Below are 18136 nucleotides of genomic sequence, written 5' to 3' on the forward strand. Positions count from 1 at the left end.
CGCAGTTCCGTAAATACAAATCAGAGCGTCACATAGTGCCCTGGCACGTGCAAAACTGCACAAAGGAACGCCTGGGAATGCTGCAGATGTCCTACATATATCGTTAAGCCCTGCAAGTATCACACGAACATTGTCGATATTCCCATCAATAATACAATCTAGCACAACCGGTACAACCAGTACAACTCCCAACTGAAAATAGAAGGTAACTCGCGCCACCTAACTACTGTGTTTTAATTTTATCTAGCTACTAGGTTTTTTACACCAGGTTAAATTTCTATTTCCATTTTTAAGATAGATAGATTGATAGGATCTATCCAGAAATCCAAACCTCTGATTTATAGCCTTCAGCCTAGTGCTCAACGCTCACGTCTTGTGTCCGACCTGTCGAGGTCGTCAAGGTAGAGGTCAATGTTCATTAGGCCTACCAGTCCTCGTTATGAGAACAATGAATCGCGTTCGAAGAGATTGCAAAAAGGGGCGGCCTTTCGAGATTTTGGAGGCATATGTTACAGCCCTCCACCCCCAACCTGCACGTAGGCTCGAATTATAATGCAATTAAATGCAAAGGTGCAAGCCAGCTGGTCAAGAATGACGAAATGAAGGCTCGAGTTGTGCGCAGCAAAACTACACTGTAGGCAAACCGCGAGCGCGAGAGCACAGGTTTTTGCGGAATGCTCTGTTTGACCCAGTGCTCGCGGGCATTTTGGAAAGCAGCGTGCTCGCACCCGTGTCTTCTGCCTTCCTGCACACAGCTTATTGGGAAACAGTCAGAGTTTTAAGAGTAAGGAAATCAAAGGAAGTGTTGCTGAGCCGGAGGCTCGGCATGTCACCTTTGTTATTAGGAAAAAAAACTTGTGAACTGAAGTATATATGTGTTCTTTCTGAACTTTCTGCGGATGCTCATCCCGTTAAGGGTGGTTGAGGAATATCCTCTTGTCTTGAAAGACTGCGTGAGCTGCGCGCCATGATCTCGGCTACGTAGCGTATTCCGAGCCTCGATCTGACCCTTCGGACCCACTCCTAGCTGATAAGAAATGAAAGAAAAAAGAAAGCTGATGTCGAAGTGGTAAGGGATTAAACATAAGGAAGGGACATAAAAGGGGGGGGGGGGAGACGGACAACGAAGTAAGTTCCCAAAGAAATTGTCGTTTGTTCTCCCAGGCGAAAATTTATAACTGGGACCAGTTGTGCAGTTGGGCAGTCGGAAGTTAACCTGGGAGTCAGTGCGTCCTAAAAAGGTATACTGTCGGATATGTTGACAGCTGAACGCTACCTAATAATAATATGAAGTCATAAAACAAATACGGTACAAGGACAGACATGTGCATGCTTGTACAAACATAGATATGTACTGCAGCGTGCCTGTCCTTGTAGCGTATACGCTTTTGCTATCAATGAACAACAGGCTTGTTATAGTCATCAAACGGCACCCTTGTCGAATATCACGTCGTACCAAAGGAATAATGAACCCAATGGGTGTCATTAGCTTAGTGCGCGCACTCAAAGCTTGCGAACCTGCCACACAATACTTCGATCCTGCGCAAGCTTTTTAACGTGTACAAAAAAAAGGGTTAGCGAACGATGTTTTCGCGAATGGAGCTCGTATCCATCTGTGGTCGGACGCCGTCTGTGGTGCCCAAACGATTCGACAGTAGGGCCAGCTACCATTTCTGTTAATAGTACATTGGCCATGAAAGCCGCAATGCGTGAGCAGAACCAACACGCTCAATATTCCCAAAGATCAACGCTGCCGAAACGCCGTTCGATTATACTACCATTCATGTATCTTTGTAATGCTCCGTTATTTGGAGCACAGACAAAGGCATTTTGGTTTTTGGCCAATGATAAGGTTACACCACTGTGTGTACATCCGGTACTGACGAAAGGGATCATGCATTTCTAACGAATGTGGTAATTTGTACTCAGTTTAATGAGTGGTGTGCTTGTTTTGCAAGCAAGTTTGTTGTCATTGAACTGCGATGTTTTTTGTTTTTTTTTCTTTTTTATAAAACGTACAGTAATGAAGAAATAATCTCCCCCAGAAACAATAAGTATTTTCTTGAGGAGAACGAATAAAAAGGCAACATATAATTACGAATTTACAAAGATAACAAACTGGACGCTTTTTAGAATTTGGGGTGTGCAGACAACGTCGGTGGCAACGTTGGTACCCTTACAGCCATCGCTATCCAATCCAATCCGCAACCAAGCAGCACATGTGCGTTGTTCGCTTTGTTTTAACCTGAAGGGAAACGCCGGCAATGGACAAGTTCGCACTGTTCAGGTTTCCTGATGAGTCATTATCGGTAGAGTCCGTAAAGTTAATTAAATACTATGACCCAGTCGTAAAGCATAATTCCAAAACGTGGCCGGAATTCAGCGGTCCAACCCAGAAGAATAACTGGGTGAAAGTCAACTGGCCCGACGGGGACAAGAAGACCGGGCGGGCGACGGGTACGTCCAAGTTGCTGGCCGCCCAGGTCGTGAAGTTCAGCCGTAAGTATATATTTCCACCAAACTTTTTGAAGCATGTATCGAGGCTGCATGAAGTGCCATGATCAATTAACTACTGCGCGACATTGTGGGCGCGAACACGACATTGCCGGTTTCCGCAAGATATGGCATTGGTAGGGACCGAATTTTAGCGCTTCGGATTATGCCCCAGAAGAGCACTTGCTGTCACACGAGTAGAGTTGATCAGGGCCTTTCGATTCCATGGCAAGATCATTGGAAACCCACGACCGCTTGTTCGCGCTATCAGTCGCGCTGTGTACGGGTCCGCTGCATGGGTCTGTTTTGACCATGAGTACGTGTTAGAACCAGCTTCCACGGGGTTCATTTCGTACGACCAAACTTGTGTTGCTGCAACGGAAAAAGATGAGCACAAGTGATTATCGACCGGAGCGGCAAAATCGCGACACGCGGCGCTATTGTTCCCGAGCGCGCCGATAGCAAGATTACCGGGCACGTTTCATATTTTAAAGCGAAGATGAACGGCAGAAACAGCCCATCCCAAAGCCCGTATTTCGAAAGCTATCTTATCACTCGCTTTTCGACCGAGCGATGCGCCACCGCGGTTGCGCACTTGAGCCCGTTTATTTATTTATTTCCATTTTTTTTTTTGCGCGAGCGTTGTGAAGCGGCGGTATTTTCTTTATTGCAGTTTCCTCCTAAACTGACAATTTACTGCACAACAAATTGTCAAAGGCTGTGGGCGGCACTGCCCGCGTGACAGGGTAGCAAAGGTTTAAGAGCATGTGTAGTTCCCATGAATTCCGCCAAAAGGACGTGCCTGGCTATATGCCTGCCCCACACATTTTCTATAATTTTGAAGTCTGCTCCCTTTGGAGGCCATTGAAGCTTCTGTGTGCCCAGTTCTTCCAGCATCTCCTGCACTATAGCCTTGAAAGAAAAAAAGAAAAGGTTGTTTTAATTAAAGTCGCTAATTTGACTTGGAAAGATTTTACCTAGTGGCAAATTCCAGCCTAAGCCGCTTGTGGCTTCGCGTCAAGAGCGGCCTCTGGCAAGCCATTCTACTGCGGAGCCCGACCGAACCAAGGCATTCTCTGATGATAGACGGGGACACCTACAGGTTAAGTTCTCATGTCTCTTGGGCAGTAATAAAAGGATCACAGCCAACTGCAGTCACATCCCATCTGTCTTCCCCTTCCGTGGTCGTTTTTGGGTGCCCATTTCGAGCCTCGTCCCTAATCCTTGCCTCTTCGAGAAAAGCATGCACAATCGAGGTACGGTTCCTAGTGAGCACCTGATCTCTGCAGCAATACTCCTTTCATCCGACCGTCTTGCACAAAGGTCAAGATCTGAACCCTTGTCACATCGTTAACTCAAAGCATCCTACGTCGTTTTTGGCAGGATTCGTGGGAACTACAGATGCTTTTAAACCTTTGCTACTCTGTCATGCAGGCAGTGCCGCCCACAACCTTTGCCAATCTGTCGTGCAGCAAATTGTCAGTTTAGGGGAAAACTGCAATAAAGAAAATACCGCCGCCTCACAACACCTGAGCAATAAAATAGAAAAATGAAATAAAATAAACGGGCTCACGTGCGGAATTGCGGTGCTCCATTGCTCGGCCGAAAAGGGAAGGATAAGATAGCTTTCAAAATATGGGCCTTGGGATGGACTGCTTTCTGCCATTCATCCCAGCTTTGAAACATGAAACGTGCCCGGCACTCTTGCTATCGCCGCGCTTGGGAACAATGGCGTCGCGATCTTGCCACTTCGGTCATCGGTCACTTCTGCTAATCTTCCTCTGTTGGAGCTGTTTCACATAGGCAGTAGTAAACAGCTGTACATGGCTTGCTTATGACGTCATTGGGCTGTGCTGGAGGTTGTTCCGACTTGTTTTTGCTGAAGAGGCAAATGCAATAATGTAAAGTGATTGCTGCAGAAGCTACTCGCCCGGCAACAAGGCCCCCACAATGGTAGCTCAGGTGACGTCAATTTAAGCCATGCATGCAGCAGTATCATATAGAAATCCTGTGAACACCCACTGCTTAATTTTGAAAGTTCATAAATTACCGATTTTTTAGGCAGCTTTTTTTAAATCTGCGTATAGATAAGCTTTGTCTGTGTGAATCCAGCCGGCACATGAAAGCACTCAATCTCAAAAGCCCTGTGTCATATGCCCTGCCCTTTTTGCCTCTTTTTCCATGTATCCTGATTTCAGGATGCCTTTATAGTTTTTTAGTCTGAACAGCCTTGGTCCTGAATATGCCTTGGTCCTGAATATCAAAAATTTTGCAACAAGCGAAAGCATATGGGCAAGCTGGTTAGGATAAATCAGTCTAAATCCTGAGAGAAGGAAAGCTGAAATAACGGACAACACTATCCAAAATGTAGTGTCTATTGTATTTTTTTAACTGTCTCATTGTCTAGATCAGTGGTCTCAAACTCATTTGAGTGTGGGGGCCAAATAGCCCAAACTGGAAAGGTCGAGGGTCAACGTAAGCCGGGGGGGAGGGAGGGGGGAGGAGGGGGAGAGACCAACCTCGTTCTCTGTGCTTTGTGCAAACTGAGAGTTTTCCCAGCGAGATATTTAGATTTGATTCGTTTATATGACTACTTTGGGCCCTGATGCGATCACCAGAACTAAAATGACACCGCACTGCCAACGTGTTGGCATTTTGAATGGAACAAGAGCGCAAGCACACTGTTGTTCCCGTTACTCAATTCACGCAGGCATTAACAAATTTCTACATGTCTCTAAAATCAGTCGCTTAATTTGACAGTTGTTGCTTTCCTGACGATTTTTATTAACGTCCTGAACGAATAGTTGTATTTTAATTCTCTTCTCCAGCGGAATGCTGGAGAAGAGAGGGGGAAACCTCCTTCTCTCTTTAGCGTTCCGTCTGCTTCCTCCTCCCCGGCCCGTCTTACCCTCGCCCTTCGTTGTTAGGTTGCAACGGACTATAGATAGAAGAGCTTAGAAACTACAATAACCTCTGGACCTAGTCCACCTTCCATCAAAGCTCTGAGCTGAGGAACAATGTAGAGCAGTGTACAGTGCTCAGCAAGCCTGGAACACAATCTAAGGCCTCATTCACACAGCCGGCGTCTCGCCCTGTCCCGGCGAAAGCGCCGTGCCGAAAACGGGACGGTGCGGGGACGGAGGAGTGTTCGAACCAGCGGCGGCGCAACTGCCGACAGTGACTATAGGAATAGATAGATGCTGGCGGCTGTGCCCCCTTATATTGGGCGGTAGCTTGCGTCACCTAGCTTAGAAATCTTTCTGCACCTTTCAAATTCCACGTCGAACGTTTGGATCCCGTAAAACTGTATAACCGGTACGACCAACCTATTATTTCGTGCGCAATTTCACACTTCCCTCAATCTCTACTACCAATCTTGTAATCCCGTATTTATGGCTGCTTTGTGGCGGCGTCGACCACCAAATGCAGCGGACGATCGGCGTCGATGGTCGCAGCCACACCTGTTTTGTTCCTTGGACCTTGCGTTTTTGTCGCCGATAACGATCTGGCATGTTTCAAAACATTTTATTTGTCTCCACGTTTCGAAAAAAAACGACAAGACCCACCGCGAGCACGTTTCACATCAATCACTCCTTACGCCGCATTTCGTCCCCGATGATCAACGACCATATTTTCTTTCTTCGGCTGTTCTTCCTTAAAATCGCATTTACGTCCATCGCAAAGGAACCGATGTGGTCTCACCATTTCGAGCAGCAGCTCAGCGGTAAATCCAAATATCGTTATGCCCGTTGTTCAAGAGCCGTAAACATCACACAATGCGCCCGTCGTCTCTTAGGCCTCCTTCCTTCCCGAAAAGAGCTTTGTTGGCTTCGTCGTTAGGGCGCTAGGGCACAGTACGGTCAACTCTCTCTCCCGCGGCCGTGCCCATGGTCACCCAACTTTTGAGAATCCGCCAGATCCAGCGAAAGTTTCCTATTTTGTGTTTGGTCGTCCCTGGACGGGGCGGGGTGCCGTTGATCTCAACCTCTCGCCGGTGCCGTGGACATTGAACATCCTCGTTGGGCCCTTTTCGGGTCTGGTGCCCTAATTTCGGCCGGAAACCGGTTCCAACACCCTCACCCCCGCGGAAAAGACTGCCGGCGTTTTCGCTGGGCTGGGGGAAAAAACGGCGGTGTGAATGAGGCCTAAGCCTACTCTTGGTTTGTTCTATTTTATTTTTTTTTTCTATGTGTCCGTGCATAGCTTGTGCTAGTCCTAAGCTATTTCTCCTTCTGTCCCACTATGTCCGTAGCGTACCTTCAGTTCACATAAATATGCGCAGTTCTCTCGTATTTTATCTTTTTTCTGCATTTAATATTCCACAAGTATTCCGTATAAGTTTGCAAAACACTGAACAATGTGTTCAGATGGGATTATTTTGGGAGAAATCCTAATATGTATATTCTTGTCAGCAATCCGCAGTGACCTGGAATCTTTGTTGAATGAGATGCTGGCCGCCACAAATGGGGATGATGCCTCATCCAAAGTTGCCAAGGTGAATATCTATTGTTTTCTTGACATCTCATGGCATCTATGGTACATTAAATTTTTTGTATATGTGTCCATATGTTTTACAACTATTGTCACGAATAACGAGGTGAAACAAATAACTGCCAAAAATAAAAAGGGAACAAGATAACAGCAGCGCGTCGCGGGCATTGAAGTCAGCGTAACAGCAGAGTCGAAAGCTGGGGCGAGACTGCCTCCGCTCGCCATGCAGAGTCCCTAATGTATACCCTCGTGGGTTTCTCCAACATATGGGTAGAACTTTCAATGCATAGGATACTCGTAACCTAATCAGACGAGAATGTTCTTGAACTTACGAGAACGCCAAGTTGAAAGAATAAATAAAAGGACAGTCCGCTGACTGGAATCGAACCTACAGCTTCCGTGCAACAGTCAAGCGCGGTGACCACTCGGCCACTCACGCGCTTGCTCGCCGACGCGTGTGGCACTATTAACAAAGAGATTGACTATCTTGATGCCTGACCTTGATAGTCTGAAAATGTACTGCATTATTTTCTTTATGTTTACTGTGTACAAAATAGATATGCTACATACCTCGAGTTCGAAACATTTTAGACATTTTGAATCTCGCCGAGCTTCAGATATGCAAAATTTGCAGCTTTCAATTTCTGCCACGGCTTGAGTTTCAGTTTGCAAAATTTAAAGCTTGAGCTTTTTCAAAGTTTGAGTTTGACAGTCTCAAACATTGCTTAGGTTAGAAAAATTAAGATATTTTCAATATTTTTATTAAGTTCAAGTTTGTGAAGTGTAAAGTTTCAGACTTAAGTACAAATAAAATTTTTTGAGGACAGCAAGGGCATGATGCACAAAGGAACAGCTCACCCGCAAAACAAGTACTCAGAAGTCTAACACACACAAAAGTTGTTAGACAGCGCTGTGTAAGTATTTCTTTCTTTTGTCTGCATCAGACTTCTGAGTGCTTGTTTTGGGGGTGTGCTGTTCCCTTGTATATCATGAACAACCAACCCGCCTGAACCTCTGTTTTAACAGCGAGTGCAGGTTCATTGATAGTTTGCAAATTGTCTCGCTTGAAAGTTGCAAATTGAAACCCAAAGTTTTCTGTGAACCAACCTCGTGTTAAGCTTTCTAGGCTTATTTTTTACTTTGATTTAAAGTAGGTAATGCTCATTGCGCTTACGCTATATAATCACTCCACTGCACAAGAGGCCTTTGTAGCTGCTTGGGTGGTGCTGATCTGAGAGTGTCATTTACATCGCTCTAATCTAAAAGAACTAACAACATGCAGCTCACCTTGCACACGAGCAATCAAATGCCTTCCATGCATCACGACATGTGCGTCACGCGCTGAGCTAGGATTGCTAGCAGATTCGCCCATTGCCCGAATGACATTCCATGGAGATGACATTAGATTGCTCGTGTCCAAGGGGTATAGTAGCATGCATGGCTTAGATGCTCAAAGGAGGCTGGTGGTTCGCTATCCACTGAATTCCATAGCTGAAGGGAGTAATTTATTTTGACTTGTTTCAGGCAATATCACCACATTAGGACAACCTTGTTTAATACATTTTTCAACTAATGATTGGTTGAATGTGGTATGTTTATTTGTTCAGGATATGGTTACAAGCATGAATGTCTGCTTCCTAAGAGTTTTTTTTTCTGTCTTTCTATGCGGTCTGTAATATTCCTCCTTCCATTTTAGAAGACCGGAAAGCGGAAAGGAAGTACCCTTGAGGACCGCGTACTACAGCGGCTGAGATTGGAGTTTCACAAGGTGATAAACAACTTTTACTAAAATGGGATTCAGTTCTATCAGAGCAGTTGCTTGAGCTGACTGTGTATGCATAACACACTCTTCGTGCTGAAAACTTTGTTTCAAAAGCTGCATCGTCAAAACTATTTGTAAATCTGGGAAAGCATAGTTTTTGGATGATTTTCAGATGCTTTTAGAGCGCTGCTCTTAGACGCCCGTTCCTGTGTTTCACAGTGTTGGCGTCACCAGAAGAAGAGTGGGCAGGGTGTGGAGGAGGAGGAGGGGAGTGTACGGATGCATAATCACGTAACATTGCGTGATTACGCAATGTCACATGATTATGTAACCTGACATTACGTAAAGTAACCTTCTGTGATAATGTAACTTTTCGTAACCATGTAAGTTTATATGATCATGTAACTTCACGTAATTACGTAAAGTCACGTGATCACGGAACCTTGTGTGGTTAGGTAAAGTAATATTATCACGTAAAGTTATGTGTTCATGTGATTTTGCATGATCCTGTGATGCCACATGATTACCTGCTTTAAATAATTGGTTTATAATTATGCACCACTTACCGTAAAATACTGGGCAAGCGCCCACTCAAAATTTAGAGAATTGCGAAAAAATGGGGGATGGGCGCTTGTCCGGTCATGAATTTTACGTATAAATGTACTGTGTATATTTTTTCCTATCTTAGAAACTTGGATACGGGCGCTTAATGTGGAATGGGCGGATGCGCGGTATTGTACGGTATAGGTGTAACAGAAATATATATAACGAAATTCATTACCACTATAAATCGCAAATTCAAAACACCTCAAGAGCTGCGCTCTAATTTCGCGTTACAGAGAAGCGTAAACGTCTTTCAATTCTTTGTCTTAAACACAAAAAAAAAAAAAAATTCTTTAACCCAGGAAACCTCACGACCAGATGGCGAGGGTCCTGCTTCTGCCAGTGGTGGCACGGAGGATAGTGCCGATGAAGGCGAGGCTGAGGCCAGGGCTGCCGCAGCTGAGGCAAGCTCAGCGAAAGCCGAGGCCAAGGCTGCCGAGGCAGAAAGGAGGGCAGCACAAGCCGAGGAAAGAGCGGCGCAGTTGGAGAAGAACCTCGAAGACCTCCAAGCCCAGCTATATGACAGCGAGGCACGAGCGGTGGCAGCGGAGGGCAAGGCACTGTTTGCAGTGAACACACTCTTCCCTTTGCTGGAAGGTATGAATCATAAATGTCAGAAGGAGGTCTAAACGTTTGTTCTCCTTACCCTCGGATGATGATAAAGTAACAGGGAGTGATTTTTACTGCTCAGTGTAGTAGGCTGATGATGCTAGATATTTCATTTGAACAGGACCACCCGAGATCTACAAATGTTCCCCTCTTAGTACTTTGTGGGGAGTACACGTTTGTAGCGAATGATTTATAGACAGGGTATGGTGTCGGGTGTCTTCTGTCTACATAAAGTAGGTTGCAAGGTTACATCGTAGCTGGTTGTTAAAACTAAGAAAGAGATAGCATGAGCCAGGAGGCAAGCAACTCTTCTCCGACACAGGTCTGTCTTCTTTGTGGTATTTGGTGGGAGGGGGGGACTTGTTTCTTAATTGAGGCTTCCATCGCTACCCAGTTGGCCCAGCCATCCTTTGCTGTACACACGCATCATTGCACAACTGAGAGGGGAAAGCACGCCTCAGATAAAGAGGATCGAGAACTTTTGGTTTAAAAAAATAGCTAGAGTTGACCGAATGGCGTTTGCTACCTCCTTCCTGCCAGAAAGTTTAATTTTCTACTGTTGAACTTGCAGGCTTACTCAGTAGTATAGACAAGGCTAGAGCTATGGATACCCTTTCTTGCTCATTGAAATAGCTAGGTCATAGGAACCATGGCCAAGAGTTCTGAGACACAAGCAAAGTCTGCTGCCAAGCTTCCAATGCAAATAGACCATTCCATTTAGCGCTCTCTGGGTGGCACCATATTGTTCGACAGCAGCGCCCTCTCCATACATCAGGGAAATTCAGCGGGTTCGGCAGGGTAAAACGAGAGAGAGGGCACAAGCCCGACCCCGCTAGCAGACGACAAAACGGGAGGTTGCCACTCTTCATCTTTGAGCTGTATCGGCGGGCTGTACGGAACATCGCACTATTGACTTGTCAATAGTTCGATGTGCTATTGACGTGTCAGTGGTAGTGCTATTGACGTGTCACTGACGCACTCGGGTCCCCTCTTCTTGATAAAATATGCCTCTTGCAGTTCGCGTGCCCTTTGAATTCTGCTTCTACCGAGAATCTTGGTATCACCGAAGCGTGGCTCGCATTTGCAGACCCTACAGTGCATGGGCAAATGTGCCCTGTCATTTGTCTTTAAATTTTGCGCGTGCTTTCTTAAACGGTCATTCGTGCATCTTTCCGTTTGTCCAACGTAAGATTTTCCACACGTTAGAGGGATTTCATACACGACCCCTGTGACGCATTCGATGTACGGCCTGGCGTGCTTCGTGCCACATCCTCGCTCGTTCTTGATTTCTTTAGTAATTCGAGGGCAAAGTTGTCCGAGTTTCTTTGGCGCTGAAAACACGAGAGGTACTCCGTACCCGTTCGCAACCTTCTTGAGGTTGTGCACCATTTTGTGTACATATAGTACAACCTCTGGCCTCATATTGCTCAGTGCCGACTGCGTCACTTTCTGGTTGTGTGCCCTTTTACTTTCTGTAGGGTGGCCTCTGCCACACTTGTCAAGACCGTTTGAGGGAAGCCCGCTGACAATAGTCTAGTCAATTGGTTGTGGAAGCTGGCCTGCATGCGGTGAGCACACGACTTCTTGATAACTGACTCTAGGCAGAGCGTTGCAATTCCTCTCTTTACCACCTTAGAATGCGCAGAGTCATATGGCAGGAGCGCTTTTTGGGATCGTCGGGAATACATCCAACACATGTGTCCCTCCTACAACTTCAAGCTCAGGTCTACAAACTGTAGGTGATCCTGGATAGGGAGTCCATGTGTAAAATGTAGGCCCTTACCATGTCGTTTAACCAACCAGCTCCCAACCAGGATCACCTACAGTTTTTAGACCCGAGCTTGAAGTTGCAGGAGGGACACGTGTGTTGGATGTGTTCCCCACGATCCCAAAAAACACTCCTGCCATATGACTCTGCGCATTCTAAGGTGGTAAAGAGAGGAATTGCAACACTCTGCCTAGAGTCAGTTATCAAGAAGTCGTGTGCTCACCGCATGCAGGCCAGCTTCCACAACCAATTGACTAGACTATAGTCAGCGGGCTTCCCTCAAACGGTCTTGAGGAGTGTGGCAGAGGCCACCCTACAGAAAGTAAAAGGGCACACAACCAGAAAGTGACGCAGTCGGCACTGAGCAATATGAGGCCAGAGGTTGTACTATATGTACACAAAATGGTGCACAACCTCAAGAAGGTTGCGAACGGGTACGGAGTACCTCTCGTGTTTTCAGCGCCAAAGAAACTCGGACAACTTTGCCCTCGAATTACTAAAGAAATCAAGAACGAGCGAGGATGTGGCACGAAGCACGCCAGGCCGTACATCGAATGCGCCACAGGGGTCGTGTATGAAATCCCCCTAACGTATGGAAAATCTTACGTTGGACAAACGGGAAGATGCACGAATGAGCGTTTAAGAGAGCACGCGCAAAATTTAAAGACAAATGACAGGGCACATTTGCCCGCGCACTGTAGGGTCTGCAAATGCGAGCCACGCTTCGGTGATACCAAGATTCTCGGTAGAAGCAGAATTCAAAGGGCACGCAAACTGCAAGAGAATATTTTATCAAGAACAGGGGACCCCAGTGCGTCAGTGACACGTCAATAGCATTGTATAACGCTGAGATTCGTTTTTTCGATAAATACATGTAAACGGTTTCATGCTCTTGTATCTCGCGCATGAGTAGCCTGGGTGATGGTAAGTGTATCAAATATAGATATATATATGTACTTCCATCTTCCTTTCCCAATACAGTTGTGAGTAGCGCCCGTGTTTGTATTCTATCTTGTGTACGTCTTTTTTTAGCGCTTTTAACCATGGTTCAATTCTGGGGAGGGAGCAGAGAATGAAAAAGGGGGGGGGGTTAAAAAGGAGGAGGGGAAAAAACGGGTTATTCGCGGCCTTCCCTCAAGGTCTCTGGTCCCCTCCGCCCAGTTCGGGACGGAGGAATTTCATCTCCCTGTCGGAAAGGGCCAGAGAGGGTGAGGCGACGTTAGTTACTGAGCTCTTAATGGCGTACGATTCGGCGACTTCCCTGCCAAATCTCTGCTGGTGTCCTCCCAATACGCGCGTACCTTCGTATCTGGGCGAACAACCGTCGCACGTCATACGATGTACAACTATTGGGTGCATGGAGTCGTCGGGGGGGTTTGCTCACCTCCCGCGAGTGTTCACTCAGGCGGTCATTTAGACACCTCCCGGTCTGCCCTATATACTCCCCGCCACACGAGAAAGGGATGGCATAAACCACCTCTTTCCTGCACTTAACAAACTGCTGTCCGTGCTTCTTGTTGCATTGAGTCGCGGAGGGCGGGGTATTCACCATTCTGCACATTTGTTGAAGCTTTTGCTTGCAGCTAAACACTACCCCTACCTCGAAGCGAGAGGCGAGTCCCTTGAGGCGATGTGCGGTGTTGTGCGAGTGTCGATGAGAGTTGAAAGAGTTGTATCGTCTGTTTGCGTCCCAAATTCGTGTTTATTCTTTCCGGTTGTCTCAGTCAGTGGTTCTCAACCATCGATGTTTCACTGACCCCTTGTGAATCGGCGGAGCTGATGGAGGATCCCCTTTCTTGGTGAGAGGAGGGGAAATGTATAGGTTAAATATAATAATGATTTAATATATAGAAATAACTGAGTGCTAGTATAAAGTAGCCCTCTCTTATTGACATAGACATGAGAAAACTCGCCAAAAGCGGAAACATTTCTTCTCGACCTGAAAAAAGACAACTTTTATTGCCGTGCTTGACAGATGAGGTAGGGCTTCGCGGACCCCTAGAATGCCTTCGCGGACCCCCATTTGACATCCACTGGTCTAAGTATTTACCAACACGCTCGTTTTTCAATGTTAGCATATCTTTTTTTCCGTTATTTCAATAGTATAGTTGAGTCAGCCGGCAGTACTACCCTCAACTACAATGTGTATTGCGGCAAAAGAGCATGTTTAATTTATTATTTGAGACTTCCACCCATGGTCGGTAAAGGCCTACACCAGTACAAACTTTGCATAGTAAAAAAAGGGTACAGCAACCGAATTTAATTTTCGCCGTAGAGACCAACCAATCTGACAGTTTTCCTTATATATATTTTTTTTTATTTGCACGCAGGTAACATCACAATTGGACCCTGTTAGTCTTTTTATCTAGCATAGTATTACACAATAACTGGCATGCCAAAATCTGCGCATCTGCGCTTGAAATTTCCAAAATGACGCGATTTTAAACAGTTTGCACGCCAGCCGGATGCCAGGTACTGCCCACTCGGTGGAGCAGGCGACATGCGGGGTGAGAGGGAGAGGGCATTTTTTCTCTCTATTACCCTCTCTGCTATGACCCTAATGGAACGGTCTATAGGAGGTGACGTTTTTTATGTGTCATCCCAAGTGCATCAAACAAATATGTATGGGCACCATTGAAGCAGTGCTAACATGTTCACTTCATATAGTGTGCTTTTGTTTTGTAGGGCTTCCAGGCATTGTGGATAAAATGCTAACTGGTGTGGCGGCTGGTGCAACAGCTGTTAACAATGGACCAGCTGAGACTGTAAGTCTAGATTGACTTTACTACTGTGGTGTTTAGCTCTATTATAGTGAAATTCCAGATTTAGCTTCTTTTTAGTTTTAGTAGTACCTCATTAAGCATCCAGTAGAACCTGTAAGCATCCAGTCATGCATGCTTTTATCTAAAGTGGCCGTGTGCGCACAGCGCACACGGCCTTGGCAAGAGATACTAACAGCATGATCGTAAAATGCGCAGTCCGTCAAGCTGGGCCTGTTGAATTTGCCCAACTTTTTATTGGAGGTGTTCTTGGTTTTTTTTTTTTCTTTAGGAATTCATTGATGTTGACGTATATGTCATGATCTGGAGACTTCTGTTCAAACAGGAAAATCGTGCAAGTGGTTAGACCCTTAGCCAGTGACAACACAAGAAGCACAGGGCGTCTTTTTTCATTGTCCTGCCTCCAGCATGCGCTCATTGTCTTACGTTTAAATTTGGCTGCTAGTGCACACAGGAAGAGTGATGCATCGTGGAAGGCTGGAAGCGTGCACAAAAGGTGGGACAATTGAATCCTGTTCTTCTGATCTTGTTCCCGACTATAGTTTAGTGCAGAGGTCTCTGAACGTGGGATTTTTGCCAGCAGTCCACTTGTCTTAGAGGTTTTTAAGATTCAAATTCAAAACTTCTTTTAAATTTGTTTCTGGTTTCGGAGCTATTCCTTGTTTTCTCATTCCTTTGTAACGGTAACGGTTTCCCAATAAAGACCCCTTTCCATGAAATAGGATGCTGCTGCAAGGCAAATTTGGTGTGAATATGATTGAACTGAAAGCAGTTTAAAGAAAGCTTCAAGCGACGCCAGAGGCTTTCAAATAGCACACTCGGGTGTGTTGCTTGTTCTCTTAGTTCGGGAGTAAACACACTGAATTGCTTTTTTTATTCACCTCATAAATTTGATTTATAGTATGGAACGATTTAAGTTTAAAACCTGTCATCTGTCTTTTCTCTCCGTCACAGTTGAAGTTTGGCAACACACTTTTGCCTGCGATAAGGATGGTAAGGCTACAAAACGCTGGGCCGTCAATTTTCACACAAGAACTGGCAGAGATGGTTTTCGGCCAGACGACCCTGGGCACTCAAAGCCTGAGGGGCTCGACCTTTGGAGAAGGAAAAGAGCCCCTGCACAAAGAAACTGTGGATGACATTGTCGGTGAGGATGTCTGTACTTGGCCTTGTTAACTTATCTGCGTGTGACGACCATTTGAAGTATGATTCGACTCTGAAGCTCTTAACGTAGTCCAAACTCTGCAGACAAAGCTATATCAGTTTATGTGATTGCTGCGCCATTTGCCCCAAAATATTAACTCTGGTACATCATGCTACATTTTATCAACATTTGGAAATTTTGAGCCAGAACTGCACAGAAGCTTATTTTGCTTTAAAGATACCACAAGCTCAGAAGCCTTACACTGCTGCGTTGTTACGGTGGGTTTGTGTAAATTTACAAAAAGCTTTCAATTAGTGCTTCAGATAATATGCTATCCAAATTATCTTTCTGTGGAAACTGGCATACTCTTTGCAGTTTTGTACAAAATTGGTTGGCAGTACAGAGAAGAGGGGCGGAGGAACCCCCCTCTTCCCGAGAATCTCTTTTGTGGGTCACAGAATTCGCTATTGTCCCCCTACAAGATTATAGAAGATTAACCCGTCACTCAAAATTCGTACAAAGCAGCCGCTTTGGTGACTGGAACGACTAGGCCATCCTCTCGACATCAGCCTCGCCGTAGCTTTTCTCGTCCCGAGACGACCTACGTCACGATTGCGTTTGATGTCACGTGGTCTCCGCTGGGCCTTCTCCGAGCGCTTGCCAGTGTGGGCCGTTTAAAACGAAAAATACAGCCACCCGGATCAAAATACAAACGTGCAATTGTCATTTACGGATATTGTGGATCATATTGAACCTATTTTTGAACACGACGGGAATATTTCAAATTTCGTTGAAGTATCCCTTTAAAAACTGAATTAATTGTGAGCTTGTGTTCTGGCGGGAGCTTCGAGCATGCAAGCACGTGCAGCAGGTGTGTAACGGCAAGTTTGGAAAGCTTGCAACTGCACATGCTTACCTGCACCTCCAAAGAAATGGTAGTGGTGCCCAGCCTTGCAATAGGATGTATGTTTTGCTTTTATGTGAAATCGCTCATTTAGTTCCTATTTTCGTATAGGCCTCGAGCTGTCCCAAGTGTACTGTCACAAATAACTTATACCTTCGCCAACTTCAGCAGTGAAAGGGAGGTTTGAGAACAACTTTAGAGAGTTCTGGATTTTTAAGACAACAGTCATTGCCTATGTGATCTGCCGTAATCATGAATCTCTGTGTAACTATTTCATTAGTAAGCACAGTTATGTGAAAATATTTTGTAGCTATCAAGGTTTGTAGTTTTTTTAACTTCTGAACTTGAATAAAGCATACAATTATTTACTATGTTTATTATAGTCTCACACAATTTCAGCGGACTAAATTTGCCATCAAATTCATACTTCGAATAAATTTTCAGATAGTCACTCTACATCATTCAATCCAATTGTGTATAAGACTGCTGCTACAACAATACCTAGAAAAAGGCTTTTCTTATGACATCCTTGCTCCTGTGTCTGAAGATTTTAAGCACATAGGCCAGTTGAGGGTTGAATGCTGTCTTCCGTAATGCTAATAGCAGATGCAGAGAGGTGGGAAAGGAGCATTGTCTTTGATCTGATATGAATCTTATAATTGGACTGGAACGAATGAGAGTAAAGTTTATACTTAGCTTTGTCTTAGATCTGCAAATAGCTATTTTGCTGATCTAAGACAGACTTTTAGCTGCTCCATAAGGTGGTACAAAATGACGAATAAATCACATCACTGCTTTCTAAAAACATTAGTGTTGTTAGGACTAGGTTCTAAATGAAAATGTGATTGTGTATTCCCAATCCCTCCTTTGGGCTAATGTTCTGGAATAACGAGAAAACCAATGGCCATTTTCTTAATGATTACCACTTATACAGTATCAAAACCCCTTAACCAGCTTGCTTGATCTGGTCTCAGCTGAGGCTAGTTGTCTATGGCGTTCTACTTCACGCATACACTAGGTGTGCGTTGTGTTTCTTTAACACAGTCTCAGCTGGGATGTTGATTCTAGTAAGGTACGTGGCTGGCCCTGGAACACTGTTATTTACTGTACCATAGAGACTAATGATTGATCAGATTCTTTCAGAAACTTAAGAAGCCTCATGTAATTATTTGACTTGTTTCTTTTCAGTCTACGTCATGAACAAATTTCCTGGAGAATGCGAGGGGACTATCAGGAGGTACCTAAGACGAAAGTGCAACAATGCGGCCTCCTCCCTCAAGAAGAAGCCTGCCTATTTCTGAATCGTATCACTGAGAAATAAAAAAAATTGACAATTGTAACTGAGCTCTGGGTTATTTTGCAATCCTGCTTTGCATGATGAGACACTTGGCACAGACCTCTTTTGTTGAGCTGTCCCAACTGGGCACCTTGACTTTCTCAGGTGTGTTAGTTGAGCAAACCATGTAACATTTCTACTCACGGTATGTGTGCAGCCGAACACCACTACAACCAGGAAGGCTTGGAGCAGTAGTTCACGCATATTAATATCGTATTATCTAGATGCATGTAAAATAGATTTGGT

General features: G+C 45.1%; 1 protein-coding gene and 1 long non-coding RNA gene across 2 annotated transcripts; both read left to right on the forward strand.

Annotated features, from left to right (window-relative positions):
• Window positions 1–2438: 2438 nt before the first annotated feature.
• Window positions 2439–8747, forward strand: LOC115320279. Its single transcript, XR_005716494.1, has 3 exons — window positions 2439–2499; window positions 6906–6988; window positions 8681–8747. It is a non-coding gene; the product is annotated as an uncharacterized LOC115320279 (long non-coding RNA).
• Window positions 8748–9462: 715 nt separating this feature from the next.
• On the forward strand, window positions 9463–17855 carry LOC115318347. The gene is made up of 5 exons (XM_040216798.1): window positions 9463–9477; window positions 9652–9946; window positions 14412–14491; window positions 15461–15653; window positions 17743–17855. Exons 1-5 carry the CDS (start codon window positions 9463–9465, stop codon window positions 17853–17855), a joined length of 696 nt encoding a protein of 231 aa, XP_040072732.1.
• Window positions 17856–18136: the final 281 nt, after the last annotated feature.

This window comes from Ixodes scapularis, unplaced genomic scaffold (genome assembly GCF_016920785.2).
Source record: "Ixodes scapularis isolate PalLabHiFi unplaced genomic scaffold, ASM1692078v2 ptg001041l_1__unscaffolded, whole genome shotgun sequence".
NCBI classification, from domain to species: Eukaryota; Metazoa; Arthropoda; class Arachnida; order Ixodida; family Ixodidae; genus Ixodes; species Ixodes scapularis.

Coding starts and splice junctions, on each gene's coding strand:
- LOC115318347 (XM_040216798.1), top strand. Junction 14,492..15,460: donor ACAATGGACCAGCTGAGACT/GTAAGTCTAGAT, acceptor TCTCCGTCACAG/TTGAAGTTTGGCAACACACT. Junction 15,654..17,742: donor AACTGTGGATGACATTGTCG/GTGAGGATGTCT, acceptor GTTTCTTTTCAG/TCTACGTCATGAACAAATTT.